General features: G+C 44.6%; 1 protein-coding gene across 2 annotated transcripts; it reads right to left on the reverse strand.

The window, feature by feature from the left end:
- Positions 1 to 1,461: 1,461 nt before the first annotated feature.
- Positions 1,462 to 17,568, reverse strand: PARD6B (par-6 family cell polarity regulator beta). Of its 2 annotated transcripts, none has more exons than XM_059133059.1 (3): positions 17,150 to 17,568; positions 12,539 to 12,761; positions 1,462 to 4,634 (listed from the first exon to the last, which is right to left on the reverse strand). In XM_059133059.1, exons 1-3 carry the CDS (start codon positions 17,213 to 17,215, stop codon positions 3,811 to 3,813), a joined length of 1,113 nt encoding a protein of 370 aa, XP_058989042.1. In that variant the 5' UTR covers positions 17,216 to 17,568; the 3' UTR covers positions 1,462 to 3,810. The 2 variants fall into 2 exon arrangements, with proteins under 2 accessions (XP_058989042.1, XP_058989041.1); XM_059133058.1 differs by lacking the exon at positions 17,150 to 17,568 and adding an exon at positions 15,429 to 15,729.
- Positions 17,569 to 17,916: the final 348 nt, after the last annotated feature.

Raw genomic sequence — 17,916 nt, forward strand, 5'->3', positions numbered from 1 at the left:
AGATTTGGGGAAAGGGTTCTTTTTAAAATAGTACCTAAATCATACATGGTTTTTAGAGAACTAAAAAACACATCCTGAGGACTCTGAAATGATTAAATCCAGCGAAGTAATTTCCTTTACATCTACCTTCTAGTAGAGACAGCCGCCCAACGACACACAGGAGGCACTGACGTCCTTCTCCTGCAGGGAAGGGCCATCACTAAGCGATATGCTGTCATACAGTCAACACTTTCAGTGTCTTCTAAGACACGCCGAAACCTCTGTGTAGGAGCTCGGCTGCCAAATCATTGACATACACTCTCTCAAAGCTTCATCACCCACAACCAAACTTTCGTCAATCCAGAAGACGGGAAGATCAAAGTGCACCCAGTTGTGGCTGTTTGTCCAGGCACCTTAAGGCTACGCAATCAGAACGGAGGGGCTCATTTTGCCTTGCAAACTTCTGTTTTTTCCTCAAAATCAAACTTAACTCTTTGCCCAGAACTGAAGACTTGGAAGCAGTAGGGATTTAAGATTCAAACGACACTGGGGTCGTATTTTGGAAGGGGGTGGGGGGAAGGATGTTTTAATTCCACACCATTGTTTCACGGATCCTGAAACCCAAAGATAATTATCGGGTCCTGAAGGCAACATGGTCTGTACCAATCGGTGATGTGAAGAGTTCTACATAGATGACGTTGAATTTCAACTCTTAAGGATTTCCAATCTTATTTTTTTTTTTAAGATTGTATTTATTTATTTGACAGATCACTAGTAGGCAGAGAGGTAGGCAGACAGAGAGAGAGGAGGAAGCAGGCTCCCCATCGAGCAGAGCCCGATGCCAATCCCAGGATCCTGGGATCATGGCCTGAGCCGAAAGCAGAGGCTTTTAACTCACTGAGCTACCCAGGCACCCCCCAATCTGTTTTTAAATTGCGGGAAGGCATCAGAAGGATTATCCTCCACTCTGGTTGACAGAGTTAGAGCAGAGATCAGCTAAGCCAATGACAGTGATGAATTTGGGATTAGAAATAGTTCAGTAGGAGGGTCCGATCTAGCTCAGGGCTCTTCCGTCATCCAGGATAACCGCAACCTGACCTGTACGGGCAGTACCACCCAGGGTGGTACTAAACAGCAAGGCTAAGTGAATTTGAATCTCAGAAGATACACTGTCCCATTACAAACTACTTTTGTCTTGTTGCAAATCATCTTACTGCAAATGGTACCTCTCCCCACGAGTGTCACACGTAACCTCTCACACGACCAGTGTAACTATGTTTTAAATACTACCTCCCTGTCTGTAATCATAAGCTCATACACAGCCACAGTCGCTGTACCTACAACTAAATTAAAAGTTGAGGAAGCCAGGACATTGTTGTAACTTATATTTGTAACTTAATTTTCTTCCCCCTCATTTGCTATCATATTGGTGCTTGCTAAGTATTTGCTGGGTCATTTTTCATATATTTGCAAACAAGAAAGTAGCCTTTATACAAGTCTATCTTTATTTGTAAAAAATAATATACAACTAAAGCTAAGTTGATTTTTAAAATCAAAGTTCATTTAGTGATAATGTACATTTTATAATAAAATTGTAGTAAAATACTGACATTTGAGAGTTTAAACAAAGTATCATTCATGTAAAAATCATGTTGTCGCATGTAAAATTTAATTAGAAAATTCATAGTTCACAAAAGTACGTATATTTTGTTGATAGCTCATGAGAACATTATCATAAATTTACTCAAGATACAGAACAAAATTCACAGTTAGGCTTGACATTTCGTACTATAAAATTTTACACTGAATCCACTGATCCTTCTGTTAATAAGGTACACTTGGAATAATCGATTCAGACTACCAATGACCGGACATTTTATTGTATAACCAAGAGCTATTGGTTTTACAATACGTCTAGTAATCAATTATTTCACCAATAATTTAAATGAGAAATCTAGTTTTAACAGCACTGACATATACTCTTAGCAGGATAATTAAAATAAAAAGCACTAGCAGCTTTGATTTCCATTTTCATGAATACATACAAGACAAATCTGTACTTAATAGTTAAAATCTGTACAAAAAGTCAAGCCCTGAAGTATTTTTCCTCCAAGAGAAAAGTTCAGATGTTAAAACTCTGTTAAAAAATAAAAGAGAGAGAGAGAGAGGTAGTGTGTGAAAGGATTTTTTACTTAAAATGTTGAACCCCTGCACCACTTATAGTATAAATGAAATTTAACCTACATGTTAACATTTTACTGTTCTAGAGTCAAATTTCTATACCTCACAGAAGGTTAAAGCTGGAATGCCATTAGCAAACGGTGGTAGAGAAGTGGAAGAAACTGGGTGAATTCAACAAAAAAGTACATTGCATTACATAACGTTGTGCAGTTAATAGTTCCGCGATAATCTGTTTAGTGGTAACGTGAGCAAAATACACTAAGTATTCTGAGTCAAGTGACCTGCCTTCAGTCCAAGACTTCTTCATATATCTTTACCCTAGACAGAAAATATCCTTCAAAACGGAGTCACTGAATTCTTCATTGCTTCCCTAGCACGCAGCTGTTACGGAGGGACCCATTCTAGCCCTACTGTAAAATGAATGAATAACTCACTCTGAGAGAAGGAGCCGTAAGCCACAGGGGACTTAAGCGCTGCCCGCAGTCCTGGGTTTCTACATACAGGCCTACTGCGGGGCCCGTGCGTGCGGACAGGGAAGTCAGGCGAGGGATGGAAGTCAGCAGCCTCGCCCTTCACTTGTTCTAAGTGGATGCCCTGGAAAGTAATCAATAGCCTCATAGAATCACTAGCAATACACTCTACCGGTCCAAGGTGAATAGTCTTATCTTTTCTCATAAAGTACAGGTAGTGTTCCTAGAAATCCCATTAGGGAAAAAAACCAAATCATCTCATGTAAAAAAGTGCACAAGTGTGTCGTGTGTGTAAAAATCTCTTAATTTGGGTGCATTTTTAAATCCAAAATGATTCCTACTACTCAAATACATAGCAGAGTATTAAAAGCACACCCACGAAACACACACCAACAGCAAATGGAATGATTCCAATGAGATGGGGGTGCGAGTGAGGAGACGAAGGGAGTCTCAGGTGTGACCAGCTGACGGCGCTGCCTTTTCAACGTTAAGTTATACGCACAAGGAGTGAGTCTGTGAATGTGAAAACTATGGGATGAACAAGCTTGGAACTTGAACAACAGTTACAGTTTCTTAATTCAGGAACACGGTGTCAATGCTTTATGATGTAGGAAGCGACTCCCAAAAACAGGCGATTGGTTTGATTTCTTAAATATTAGGGGGAAAAAAAAGCATCTGAAAAAATTACTTGTAACAACGAACAACAGAGGAACAACATTAAAAAATCAAGATAAAATATAGGGAACATAGGAGCTGAGGTCCCCAAGGTACCAAAGGGCAGAATCAGACTTCTTCACATTAGAATTTTTAAAAATATAGTTAAAGGAAAAGCTAACTGGGCTCTGCACAGCAGGTTAAAAAATATGCAACCACTTCGAACGGAAATGATCTGGTCCTCTCAGTTCTGAGAATGTGCTCTAACATCCAGTTCTCTAGAGACAAAATAACAAAAGCACGTAATTTCATTAGCAAAGGCCCCTTTCAGACTTAAACTCACCTCTGACAAACTGAAGTTTATATTAACAATGATCAAACTACTATTATAACAACATTTCAAGCTTGCAATATTAATTTTCTCATGCCTACTCCAGGTCACTGGTTCAGAGGTATATATGCTTTGAACAGCCAAATCTACAAGTCCCTGCGGCATCCTCACTCCAAAGACATTCGGACAAAGGCTTCATAGAGTTATGATCGTTCCGTCTTCTTCTAAGAGTTTTTGATCCGGAGCATGTGTTTCTGTATTTGTGCCACTTGCTACAGGTGCTAAGCTCACTTCGTTAGAAGGAATAAAGCCGTTCTGTCCAGACTCAAAATTCAGTTCTATCTGCGTTAATGATTCGAGGCTCTCCGTATTAGGAACAGCTTTAGGAATCTGCTGCGGCATTCCATTATCTTCGATAACAATGTCATCTTCATCACTGTCTTCGTCCTCTGGCTCAAAGCTTGGTTCTACCTGCTGGACACAGCCCAGGAGGCTGTTATCTGTGGACTGGCCGGAGCTGCCGGAAGTCCTACTGTTCCGAACCACATTATTCCTCTGGTTTGCTGGTCTCACCGTTATAATGAGGTTGCGGCTGTTGGCGATCATCATGTCTGTTACTTGGTCAAGACTCTTCCCTGAAACTTCTATGCCATTAACTTCTAAAACTTCATCATTAACAGCTAGTAGTCCTGTGCTTTGAGCCAGGCCTCCTGGGACAAGTCTAGATATAAAGATCCCTGGGACCTTCTCTAAGCCATGTGGCGTGACCCTGACACTGGAGCCGTCGCGGATGTAGAACCCTAAGGGTTTTTCAGTGCCGTATTTGTAAAGACGAACCCTACGGTGTGTTTCTGGGAGAATGTCCACGTCTATAATAGAAGACACAGGTCTGAAGTCTTGGGGCATACTAATGACTATGTGTGGCTTTTTTCTATGGTTGTCAGGACGCAATACATTGGTTAAAACATTCTTCTTCTTTATTAGTGTGTCTGTACCAAAGGCACTGTAGTCTGCTTCTTCTGTTTAAAAAAATAAAATAAAATAATTAGAGATGATGTAAAAACACCCAGTTTACCCACAGTTGAATCCATACAGAGAGATAACTCACATGTATTTGGTACATAAACAATTTACTTTTTTTTTTTTTTTTTTTTTTGACAGATCACAAGTAGGCAGAGAGACAGGCAGAGAGAGAGTGGAGGAAGCAGGTTCCCTGCCAAGCAGAGAGCCTGATGCGGGGCTCAATCCCAGGACCCTGGGATCATGACCTGAGCCTAAGGCAGAGGTTTTAACCCACTGAGCCACCCAGGCGCCCCAGTACATAAACAATTAAAATATTAGCCTATTCTAATCAGATCAAAAGGCAGCGCAGTAGTAAGACCTGCTGTACCAGAAAGAAACCACTAGGTGGCCTTCTCAAGCACACATCATAAAATCCCAAATGTTTAATCTGATAAAGCTCAAGGACTACTTACAACAGTAAGAGGCGAAAATCAAATTCTTGTTAAGTTTACACACACATTTTAAACAGCATTTCAAGTGAGTTACTTAAAACATATTTTTCCTTCATTTGTTTAAGAAACTCCAGGTTGGGGGCGCCTAGGCGGCTCAGCGGGTTAAGCCTCTGCCTTTGGCTCAGGTCATGATCCCAGGGTCCTGAGATAGAGCCCCGCATCAGGCTCTCTGCTCAGCGGGGAGCCTGTTTCCTCCTCTCTCTCTGCCTGCCTCTCTGCCTACTTGTGATCTCTGTCTGTGTCAAATAAATAAATAAAATCTTAAAAATAAATAAGTAAAGAAAGAAAGAAAGAAAGGGACACTTTTGATTCCCAAGGTAAATCAAGGGAACAAACTTGTATTACAGGCAGCGGGGCAGATGATGTAATTCAATGAAACAGACAATATGCATGAAATGATCATGTAAATTAGATGAATGTATATCTAGAATTTAGGAATTTTAGTCTACTGCAAATAAATGTTCTCCCTCAGTTTTCTGGGGGAGATCTTATCTTCAATTTCTCCACTTTTGAAAGAGGCTGAAGTCTAAGATTGAACTTTTCTTCACTGTGTGAAAAAGAAGTGTGGAGGCCCCTTTCTTGGCGGTTGTGCCACAGTCTTTCTTCCACTACAGGAATTTGTGTGGCCAAATCCCATTTGCCATGGAGCCTTGTTTTTTAAGTAAAAATGTTCTCGTTTTTTAAATGCTGACACCTAATTAAAATAACAACAAAACAAACACCAGTTTGAGTCAAACAACATGCATGGATAGCGTTCCTGCTTCCACCCAGAGGATCTACCCTCTCTAATGTAAAACTAAGGGAAAACAGGGCACCTAAAACCAGATCTGCCTTCTGAAATCAAACTGCTGAAGGAAAATACCTACAAACAACACCTCATCAGAGAATGACAGGTTTAAAAAAAAAAAAAAAAAAGAAATGAAATTAACATCAGGTGGGAAACTTGAAACCATGTTTCAAAAATAACAAAGGATGAGAAACTAAAAATTCAGAATTTTCAAGGATAAAAATATATATATCCGAAGAACAAAGGAGACAAAATCCCCCCTCCTGCAAAGAACTAGCTCAAAATCCTAGTCTCAGCAACTCCGGATAATAGTACTATCACCACACTGTAACTGTACAGGCTCAGTTTATATTCTGTCCCTTGACTCTCACTCTATTGATAAATATTATCATCTTTACTACATAAACCAGGAAATGAAGAGTACAAAGTAATGATTAAGAGTACAAAATACAAAGACTGGACCTTTATTTTCTTACTAGGCCAATACTTTACACATTCACAGAATGAGTATTAAGTGTCAGGTGTGTGTGTGTCTGAGTATGGAGAACTTTTTTTCCTCAGGCTGCTTCAATTCTCCAAGAGCTAGTTGCAGAGAAATGTACAAGACTCGGGGTACCTTAATTTTTGGCATTTCCCCCCCTCCGGGGATAATTCTGTCTTTATTTAGAAAGTATGTATACCCTGTTCTCACAGAGACAAATTTGTTTATAATTTGGCTTTGGAAATTAACTCACTGATATGAGAATCATTTTGCAACATTTGACCGAAAACGATGGTCTCCTACTGAGTATGTTTTCTCAGAAGTATATATTTTCATTTTAAAAGAATCAATTAAGAAAACCCACATAGGATTTATAAGGAAATTTCCAGACCATACACACAGAGAGTAAAACTAAGTTGCCTACTTGGGAAACCTGACCAAAAAAAAAAAGAAAAAAGAAAACAACCCCAAATCTGCATAATTTGGCATCGCATCCAGACTGTTTGAATGCTCTCTGCTAAATTCTCAAAAGCAATATGCCCCAGCACAAAGGCACCTTTGTTCTCCCATCTAGCTAATCAGTTTCCAGCCACTGGGAAAAGAAATATTTTGGCAGAAAGCCAGGGTGCAGAGTGTTAGTTTAAAGTGTAAAGGTGACTGTCCACAGGGGACCGGGAATTCACTTTCTACCTGAGTCTGTGTGTCAAAGCACTGAACTCAGAATAAGATGAAAAGTTCGCAAACCTGGTTCCCAGCAACCTCTGTCGCCACAAAAACCCAGGCTTATGCAACAGTACAAGAGCGAGGCTCCCCCAGCAATCCCTCCCTCATCCCAAGCCTGTCCCTCGGCCACTATCTCGGCTGACGGCAATCAGCAAGGATCCACTCGGAATGCCTCTGAGGAGCCAAATTGCTGGTCTCAATTCCTTCCGAGCCGAAAGCTCCTGCCCTCCGCTCACGGGAGCAGCCTCGCACGCACTCCCTCTGGAACGGTCACTCTTCAGACCGTTAATTCTGAAAAACCTGGTTATCTCATTCCTTAACTCACAGGGAGTCGCAAGTCACAGATTCAGAGCAGAAGGTGAGGGTCCACCAGTAGTGAGTGGCAGGCACAGATCCAGGAAGGAAAAGCCTACAGTGTTAGAGCCCATCTGGAGAAAACCGACCAAAAATGAAAAACCAAACCCTCATATAACCCCCTTCATCATCCCTGTACAGTAGCGAAACAGTCACAGTTCATGGTAGGGTCATCGAGGAAGTTCAAGATTAGGACCCATTTAAAATTCTGTGAGAAGGGAAGAATGAAGTAATTTTTGAAATCATCCTGTTCCGGGGCTGACCACCTTCTGCCCCGAAGAGCCGGACAGTGAGCGCTCCGGGTTCGCGGGTCACCCAGTCGCTGCCGCAGGAGCCAATGGGCCAGACATAAAGAACGTGAATGGCTGCGTTCCAAGAAAACCGCCAGCAAGCCGTGTTTGCAAACCCCTGTTCTAATCCAAAATGGTTAAAAAGAACTAAATCTGGCAACTTTAAAAGGATTAAACATCACCTAAAGCAATACTCAAAGCATGCAAATCCCTTCATTTCCTAATATAAGGAATCCTAATCACCAAACATTCCAGAAGCACCCGCAACCTGGCCAGGCCTCGGGCTGCAGATTCAGTGAACCAGAGAGGAGTGGGGGGCTTGCTCTCGTGGAGCTTACAGTCTGCAGGAGGAGAGGGCCATTACCACCTGCAATCTCATTATTTCAAAGGGGCCAGGAGCCTCGGTGTAGACAGACTGCGCCGCGGGCGCCCAGCCTGTGTGCAGGGTGCAGCAAGGCTTCTCCCGGGGAAGTGAGGTTTGCGCTGAGACTGGAAAAGCAGCCAGCAGCTAATCAGGTAGGACAGCGAGGAATGCTGCCGAAGCAGGGTCCAGCAAATGCGGGGAGCAGGATGGGGGAGGGGCAGAAACCCCCCCGGGGAGGGAGGGAGGGGAGGGAGGAGGAGGAGCCAAGGGCCCCTGCGGAAACCAGGCCTAGGGATGATGGACTTCAGCCTAAGGGCACTGGGAAGAAAACAAAGGTTTGGGTTTTTCTGTTAAACTCACCCTGACTTTAAGTGGGAGAGTGACCCTGAGGGAGACGACAGGCGTTACTGCCATCATTCTGAATAGTGCCTGGCCTCTAGCAGAGGCAGTGCTGTTGGGAAAACAAATCTGAAAAATAATTAGAACTGCTGGAACAGGCTTGGTGACTGGCTGAACTACAGGGGTGTGTCACAGGTGACACCCAGGTTTCTGTCCTGAGCAACTGGTGTCCTACACTGTTCTTCAAAACTCAACTGACAATTATGATGCATCTCTCTTGGAGCATTTTGAAATCACGGCGGGATTCACTGAGAAGTGATCGTCAAGTGCACCTACAAACTAACGTCCGCTGAACAGCCCTAAGGATTGAGGGGCCTGGGCCACCAGGCAGTGTCTCAAGTGTGACAATGCGTAAAGCAAGCAAGGCTCTTCTAGGGTTTCCAACAAACTCTTTCCAACAAATGCGCCTTCTGGTGTCATCCAGAAGCAGAAGGTAACACAGCAAGAAGCTGTGGTGTGGATGTTCGGATCAGATCCGGTAGGGAGTCCGTGCGCATCCAAGGATTCCAGACTTGGCCGCCCCTCCCTGACTGGCTGGGAAACCTCTAAACTCCAAAAGGGGACCGGGGCTGGCAAAGTATCTGGGAATCCCTTCTGCGAACCTGACTTTTCAGATAGCAGGGATTTTGTTTTCTTTGGTTTCTGCTTCTATGATAATAGTCCTAGAGTACGGGGGCTTTTCTTCTAGCAATAAATTACGGTAAGACACAAAACCTTTCAAGATACGCAACGATACAATCTGAAATCTGAGTTCATACTATATAGTTTATGCATTCAACTGTGAACTTTCACTTCGAAGAAACTTCTGGTAGGGGTATCAGATTTTAAAAGACCACGTGATTTTAAAACTCAAAATGGTTTAAAAAAAATTTTTTTTAATCACTTGGTACCATGTAAGTGTAATTGCTGCCCTATTGATTCCTAAACTGGCATCAACAGGCCAAGAAAACAAAGTGTATTGTAATTAAGCAGTAAAATGTTACTATACTTAACATCACGCTTTGTATTAATTTCCTGAATTTACTGTTCAGTGAAGTTTGCCTAAAATCAGCTTCTGCTCAACATCTGTTGAGCTTTACAAGAAAAAAGTATCACTGTGAATCACAAGGCACCACGTAAGTCTTGTTAAGACGGACAATAAACAAGATAACTCACGCATACAGAAGGTAACTCCAGGTCTGATAAAGGTGGGAGGGTCAAGGGGCTTCCGTGATCCAACAAGACCCCCCTCCCCCCTCCGAGGAAGTTATTTGAAGTTATTTGCGAGTGATAAGATCTGAAGGGTGGGGGAGGGGGTTAGTGAGGAGAGAAGCAAGAGCAGAAGCACCGGGACAGCAACACCATTTCCACGTCCGAGAGCTTGAGAGCTTGCGTGCCTGGTGGGCCTGGTTGAGCAGGACCGCAGGGTGGAGGGGGGCGGGAATGAAGAAGGATGAGGCTGGGGAAGCCCAGAGCAGGAAGGATTTCACTCTGGGTGCAATGGGCGGCGGGGGAGGGGGGCGTGAAACAGGAACGACTTGACCAGCTTACTTTTATGCTTTCCTTAAGTCACGTTTGTATTACATTTATATGTTTATATTTTAACGGATTTTAGGGCACCTGGGTGGCTAAGTCGGTTAAACATCTGTCTTCTGCTCAGGTCGTGATGCCAGAGCCCTGGGACTGAGTGAGCCCTGGGGGGGGGGGGGCTCCTGCTCAATAGGGAGCCTGCTTCCCCCCCTCTCCCCCCCCCGTCTCACCGCCGTGTGCTCTCTCTCACCAACTCTCATAAAGAAATGCAATCTTAAAAAAGAAATCAAGATTGTATTTATTTATTTGATAGAAAAAGAACAGAACACGAGCAGGGAGAGCAGCAGAGTGAGAGGGAGAAGCAGACTCCCCGCTGAGCAGGGAGCCCCGACGTGGGGCTGATCCCAGGACCCTGAGATCATGACCTGAGCCTAAGTGCCCCATGTTCATATTTTTAAAAACAAACGTTCTGTTGAATGCACCGCCTACTTCTAAATAAAACTTTACTTTTTTTAAAAACAGGGGAAGGGGTAGGGGCGGAGGGAGAGAGAATCCTAAGCAGACTCACCGTGCCCTGTGGGGAGGTGACAGGGCTCAGGGCTTGAGCTCACAACCGTGAGGTCAAGACCTGAACAAAAACCAAGAACGGGAAGCTTCACTAACTGCGCCACCCAGGCGCCCCTTTTTAAATCGAATTCTACAAGCTGCTCACTATACTGGACATTGATTTCTAGGACATAGAAAACTTCTGTTCACATATAAACATGTTCAAAAGCAAAGAGCAGAACACAACGACCCTTAACAGATGTGAGGACTGATCCCACAACCACTACGTGTTGCAGCGCCAGTAATAAAAAACATGCAGTGGCATGATCCAACTCTGACCATCTAACAGAAAGGATAATCCAACAAAATTTTGTTGGATGGCAGTGGTTTAAAAATAACCACTCCACGCCTGCATACCCCTTCCAAATACAACAAAGTATTTTAATGAAAATTACAACTGCTACCAAGAAAGGCCTACTCATCGATAATTAATATTACTCTGCTTAAAATGACCAGTTCCACGTGAATGCTTGTCTTCTCTCCCCTACTGATGTTCTTTTGTCTCCAACAGTCCGTGCAGCTTTCCAAGGGTCTATCCCTGGTCTTCATCCCTACAAGGCCTGACGTCTCCTCCGGAGAATTTCTCAAATATCACTTCTCCACAGACTTCCAATTTTCTCTGACTGGGCCTCCAGATTTCAATCCAAAGTTCCTGTCTACCATTTCCAATTTCCTACGTGGCATGGTTAAAACTCACCAGCCAAATATCCTAAAACCAAACCCATTTTCTTTCCAAACTAATCTCCCTCTTCCAAATTCTGGTTGTTTATGACACTGTTCTAGCCGTCAGACTCGAACCCAGAAAGCTGTTCTCTGCTGGACTCCTCTTCAACTCCCCGCCATCCCGGGGGGAGCACAGCGACTCTCAAATATCAGATATGCCCTCTTCAACGCTGCCACTTTCGTCGCCTGCCTCCTCCACTGGGGCGGCTTCCCAGCTGTCCCTTCACCGCCGGCTCCTGGCCCTCTCCTCTAAGACCCTGCTCACTTCAACTCATCCCCAACCGCCAAATTAATCTTCCTAGATTAATACTCTAACTACACCACACGACTGTTACGTATCTATGAAATCCATCTCAGAGGTCTTTGGGAAAATCAATTTGTGCGTTTCTATGTATTCTGTAAACAGTCAAGTGTTATGAACATGTCACCCTTGGGAGGTTTATTTTGTTGGTGGACTTTAGTTCCTCCAAACCCAGAAAAGCAAAGCTATATAATCAGTGGAATTTCAAAGCCCTAGGAGTGGTCTAACGTTTATCAACTGGGAAATAAAGTTTCACCTTCAAGGGTAATTCCTAACCATTCTCTCAAACTGTTTTCTGGGTTGGTTTATAAACACTGTAAGGCTTTCATTATCCCACCAATACTAAGTTTGCTGCTGTCATGCTGGCTTTCTAAACCTCTTCATTTACCAAAACCAAAGAAATAAAAATGGCACACATCATGCCCAGGCGCGGCCAGGCAGACACACAGACTCACGGGAGGCCAGAGTTTAAAAAAAAAAAAAAAAAAAAGTTCTACAACTCAAAATTCTTGTCATATAGGATGGTTATTTCAAATGTTCTTTTGCAAGACTAATATCAGTGTTTAAATTCCTCCATAATAATGACTTGCTATCTAAGTTTCCAGATAATTAACTTTATTTCTGTGAAGAGTATTCTAAATAAGTAACTTTCCTTCAGGTAGTTATTAAGTAGTAAATACAGCACTTGAAAGTTGGTTGCCACCAAAAAACGAGCATCTTTCTCTGATTCCCAAGTCCCAGTCTTTACACCATATCTTTCTGAATGGACACAGTTCTATTCAACAAAGTGAGAATTCAATGCATAATCCTACCCGTGAGGAAAATAAACTACTTTTATTTCTAAAACAGTGTCTCTACACAGTGGTACTTACCCTTTTTTTGTATAAAAATCCTAAGCAGTGGATTGGCCGTTGAAACAGCTTTGTGGTAATTGTCATCATTATTTATAGGTAACAAGTCTCCGTGGATGTCTGCATAGCCTACTAAAACGTCAACATTGGGTATCTTATGAACGTGTTGCAGTAATCCATAAAACTCCTCAAATTTTCCAGGTTTGGATCTTTCCAGTGAAAACCGACGAAATTCAGCTCCAAACTATAAATACAATGAACATCTTAATTAAAAACAAACAAAAGTAACAGGACCCAATCTGAAAATGCACTCCATAGGAACATTAACAGTAGCAGTGTTTCTCTTAATAAGAAAGAGTGTTGGAGTGACACAGTCTATTGTCACAAATCTCATTATTTGGAGATAAAATAGCGTAAGACAGACAGGAACGTGCCTTCTCACTGCTACATCTCCGAGGGGCATTCCCATCAAGGATGAGGCTCCACTCAATCCCTGGGGTTCCCAGGCCTCCCCGGGGACTGTCCCACAAGAGTGACTCCGCTCAAACCCTGCCTGGAGCTCAGATCTTGACAGCAGTCCTCTCCCTGCCCAGACCATGGGGTAAGAAAGATGTGCCCAAGTCTTTATTTTGGTAATTAGCAAAAAGCACCGAAGTTTCTTCCCCCATGAAACGAATTATGATTTCAGAGGAAGTGGAAAGAACTAATAGCAACACATAAAGAAGGGACTTTGAGCTTCTTGGCATGAAGGCACAATACAAATGGGAGGTCTATCCTACAAGGAATAGGTCTAGAGATAAGGAGCATCTTCCCTATAATCATGCTGGAAAAAAGCTTTATTAATACATAAAATATACATCCTACAACCATCCTATTAATGCAAGGAGTGTGGATATGCTTGGCCCAGTGCCTGGGCCCTACAGACGGAGGGCTCAGGCCCGCCACAGGAGCTCACCCATGAGTGGTAAAGACGACAAAGACATCCGAGAGGTATTAAGGAACCACAAAACCACCTCTATCACGCCCCGTTCTCATTCCTCTAGAATCATACCTTTGCTCTCCAAACGCCAGATTATTAAAGCGGTTGGTATTCAGCAGTCAGGACTGGCTTCATCTGGTCCCCGATAAACAGGATCTATGACTGACTATGGGCCCAGTGTGCCGTTTCCTCCAGGGGGAAACCCAGGTAAGGTTAATCAGCCTTCCTCAGAAAGCGCCCGGGTCATGTAAGCTCAAGGAACCCTACAAAACTATGATCCCACTCTTAGGGATCACCGTGGAGACCAGATATTAAACACTCAGTTGAGTCCTCCAGCTGATTTTTTTTTTTTAATTTTAAACAAATGTTTGTCAAATGTATTCAACCACTGAACTCCTTTTTCCTCTAAATATCTACTACTAAGAAATACTAATGTATTCTAATGTAATGTAATACTAACACAGCCTTAAGCATCAGCAGAAACAGTCTCCATCAGAATAATTTGAGCAGATTACAAATGTGTCAGTTCCTCTTCCAAAGGATCGATGTGATATCTCAAGGCACTGTATCTGTTACACTGAAGAAGTTCATGTGCTTGCTAATACCCACACCTACTCATCAGTATTAAATTAAGTTTAAAATTCACCCAAACCACCTCCTCTAATAAATCCGAGTTTTCATGACACATTCCTAAAACATAAACACCAACATTGGTCAAGAATATAAGGTGACTCATACCTAAAACTCTCGAAGTTTAGTCACACCTTCACGTTTCAAAGTCAATAAAAACTCGGCAACACCCTTCATATCAGAGCTAGTCTTATGATGTTATCAAAAGTCACAGTTTCTCCTCCTTGGTCTTTATCCTGGTATCACAACCTAAAGCTACTGCCACGGATCTGCACTAGGGTTTATCACTGTCCCAGGTACGTGAATGAGAGTAACATCTAACCCATGAACATTTTAGGGCTCCAACGACTTTGCTCAATAAAGCTTTGGGGTGAAAATCCTTTACTCAACTTGTTTTTCTCTTCCTTAAATGTTATGATAAAAACAATGAAAAACTGTATGGCTTCACAGCTGACGTGCCCTTTTGCAAATGTTAGCAGAAAACAAAACTGAACAAGAGAAACTTACTCTTCTTGCGGAAAAACAACAGGATTAAGAGAACGTATTACTACGTGAAGAAAAATACTAAGACAGAGATAAAATTAAGACCCAGTAACACCTATTCACTGTGTGAAGCATCTGTAACTCTTATGTAGGCCAGTCTAGTTTGTCTTGGCCACCCAGGATGTGGCCCTCTCCCAGCATCTGCTAGGAGAATAGACACCCTTAGCCCGGCATCTGTTGGTACGTTCAAGAAACTGCAAAGTTAATTTCAATACTGCTTGCCCAAGAATAATAATTAGAACATGTACAGCCCAAAGATTGTTCCAAGGTCATTAAAGGATTCCACCTTCATTATCAATTAAGAACTTGCCCCGCTCTGCTCAGGTGATACAGTTGACACTGTTTTTTACACCGAAGAAAAAGAATCTGAAGTGTGGATCTATCTGCACATCACGGGGTTGCGGTTACAACCTCTTGACCATCAGTTTTGTAAAAAGCTGTGCTATCTCCAAGGCAGCTGACAAAGGGAAATACTGTTTCAAACATCTGTCCAAATACTTTGTAAATGATAAAGATGACAAGTGTTTCATTTAATCAGCTAAAAATAAATGTGTCAACAGCATCTATTTAAAACAAGGTGTCACAGACCCACTAAAACCAGTACCTAATATTCTGTCTACACACCAACTTCGAGCACAACAGAGGAACCACATTTCATTCAGTGCAGGTTCTCAGAAAGCCTTGATTCTATTTCAGAGACACGGCTCACTACAAGTGCAGCCTGACAGCTCAAATATATAACATGTAGGAAAGACTCACAGTCAGCGGACAGAAGAGAAGGGGGCCAGAAAGCCTGAAATTCCTGTCCCAGAGTGCGCCAGCTTTCCCGTCCAGGAGACAAATGACCATTTGATTGTACTTATCAGTGCACCTAGAATCTCTGCCCATTTTTTCCCCTATGATGAAGAATTAAAAATTGCTACCAAGATTAGGACCACAAACTGCATTCGAAGATTATGCAATATCCTAAGTGTTTGTCTTTTCTTAACCTCAACCCCCACAGATGCAAACTAGATTCATGACAGAAATGCCTGAGAAAGTTCAACCAGTGGGCACAGAACCACTCAGGCCACTATACCGCTCGAGGAAAAACCCTGTATATTTGGAGTCATCTTAACCCCTAGCTCAAGCACGTCTCTTCCATTTGCTCTAGCGGTTCCACTGAGGACACGGGGAAGAGCACATTCTCTCAACTGCTATAATTACATTTCTGTTCTTATTAAACAGGACGGTTTCTGTGAAACTACTGCCCCTCCTGCTCCAGAAGTTACAAATAACATTTAAATGATGTTTAAAATGAATGCAGATCTCAGTTACAGCAACTTACAGAACTTTGCTTATCAACGAGATAATAAAGCCATTCCCCCCACAGGCTCCGGGCTGCTCTCTTTCCTCCACTTCACTCAAAACCACTCCCTGATTTGGGATTTGCCCGGTTTCATCATTTCTGAAGTTGATATGCTTGTACTGTTCTCCCATTCTTGCAGGTGTTTTGCTTTTCTCAACTCTTTTTAGTGCTCTCAAAAACAGTTTTATTCTATAGAGTCTAGAAGTTATTCTGTAAAAAGGCTTCCAGGTTTTGTCATAAAAGCAGAGTCCCGCAAAGTCTTAACCTTTCTGACCCCTCCCTTTTGTCAAGAGAATCAAACTAGATCATCTAAACTTCTTCAGCTCTTCAACCCAGGAAATGCTTGCTGAAAATGGGGCTGTGGTTGCCGATCACCTTCAAATTCCAGCTCAAAACCCCCTCTGGAAAGCATTCTCTACCTAATCCCTAAAGACTACCCAGCTCAGGCAGCCTTGCAATTTAGGAATTCAGGGGATGCGGCGGGAATGATCAGCAGACTGGCATACCGTTGGTCAAGAAGGAAAACACTTGATGTGAAAAGGTAGCCCGATGGAATGAGAAGAGCATCCAGCCTCAAACTGTAAAGGGCTACTCAAACGAAAGGTGATAGTGTTAATTTTATAGATTAAACGCATACCAAAGGTAGTGCTGGAAAAATCCCTAGCAGGAAGCAAAGCGAACTTTAAAAGGTCCCTTTAGTGCACTGGGTTCTCCCTTTCACCCCACTCGATGCACCCTTGAACCACAGAAAGGGGTAACACTTTGTGACCACGCGTCTTCCAAATAGCTTTTCCTCCGAGACCAGGAGCTAGAATTTACCCCCAAGCCTTCGTCCCACACTGCGCTCAGACGCCTCCCATCCCTTAACAGGAGTGAGATTCAAGGAGATTAAGTGCTCCATGGGTCTTCCCACCTGGGCCAGGAACAAACACACGGCCCCTCCTTCGCCCCCTTCTCGGCAAGTTTACTACCCACCACCTCCTGCCTCCGCACCCCACTGCCGCACCCCCCGCGTTGCAGACACCGGGCAGTCCCCCCCCACCCCGGGCGCCCCGGGCAGCCCCCGGCCTCCCCCAGGCCCGGCCCCGGCCCCCATCAGCCGGCCGCTCCGCCCAGCCCCGGCCCCGCGCACCTTGCTCTTCACCTCCATGGTGCCCAGGCAGCCGCTGCCCGCCCCGTGCCGGTGGCTGCGGTTCATGCTGAGGCCGGGCCCCGCGGCGGCCTCCTCCGGCCGGGCCGCCCCTCGGGAGCGCAGGGAGCGAGTGCGCGGCCGGCGGGTTGGGGACGCGGCTGCGGCCCGGGCGACTCCTCACAGGCACCTGCAGAGGGGCGGCCGCGGCTCGGGTCTCCGCGCAGAGCTCCGCTCGGCTGCCTGCTCACGCGGCCGGACCGAGGGTCGGACTGGCTGCGCGGCGGGTGGGGACGCGACTCCCTCCCTCCGGGCCTCGGCGGCGGCCGCGATGGAGGAGGAGGAGGGGGAAGAGGAGGAGGAGGAGGGGGCGGAGCAGAGGCGACAGGCGCCGCAATCTCGCTCTCGGCCGCCTCCCCCGCAAGCCCGCGCGCGCGCACCCGAGGCGGGCGGGAGCGGCGGCGCGTGCGCGCGCTCACCTGCAGCCTCGGCCAAAGCCTCGGCGGCTCGTGCTCCGCCCACACCCAATAGGAACCGCGCACCTGCGCCAGCGTCGCCAACCAATCGAAACACGTTTCGCGAAGCGCGTGGGCGGGCCACCTTCTTGAAAATCCCGCCCACCACCGTGCGATTGGCTCCGCGCTGCGAGGGAGGGGCGGGATCACCTGAAGCCTTGGGCCCCCTCCTCGGATCAAGCAGGAGAGCTGGAAAGCGCATGCGCGGGCTCTGGTGTTTCCGCCTTGGGAAGGCCGGCCGGAAGCGAGAGCGCA

Source organism: Mustela lutreola, chromosome 9 (assembly GCF_030435805.1).
Source record: "Mustela lutreola isolate mMusLut2 chromosome 9, mMusLut2.pri, whole genome shotgun sequence".
NCBI lineage: Eukaryota > Metazoa > Chordata > Mammalia > Carnivora > Mustelidae > Mustela > Mustela lutreola.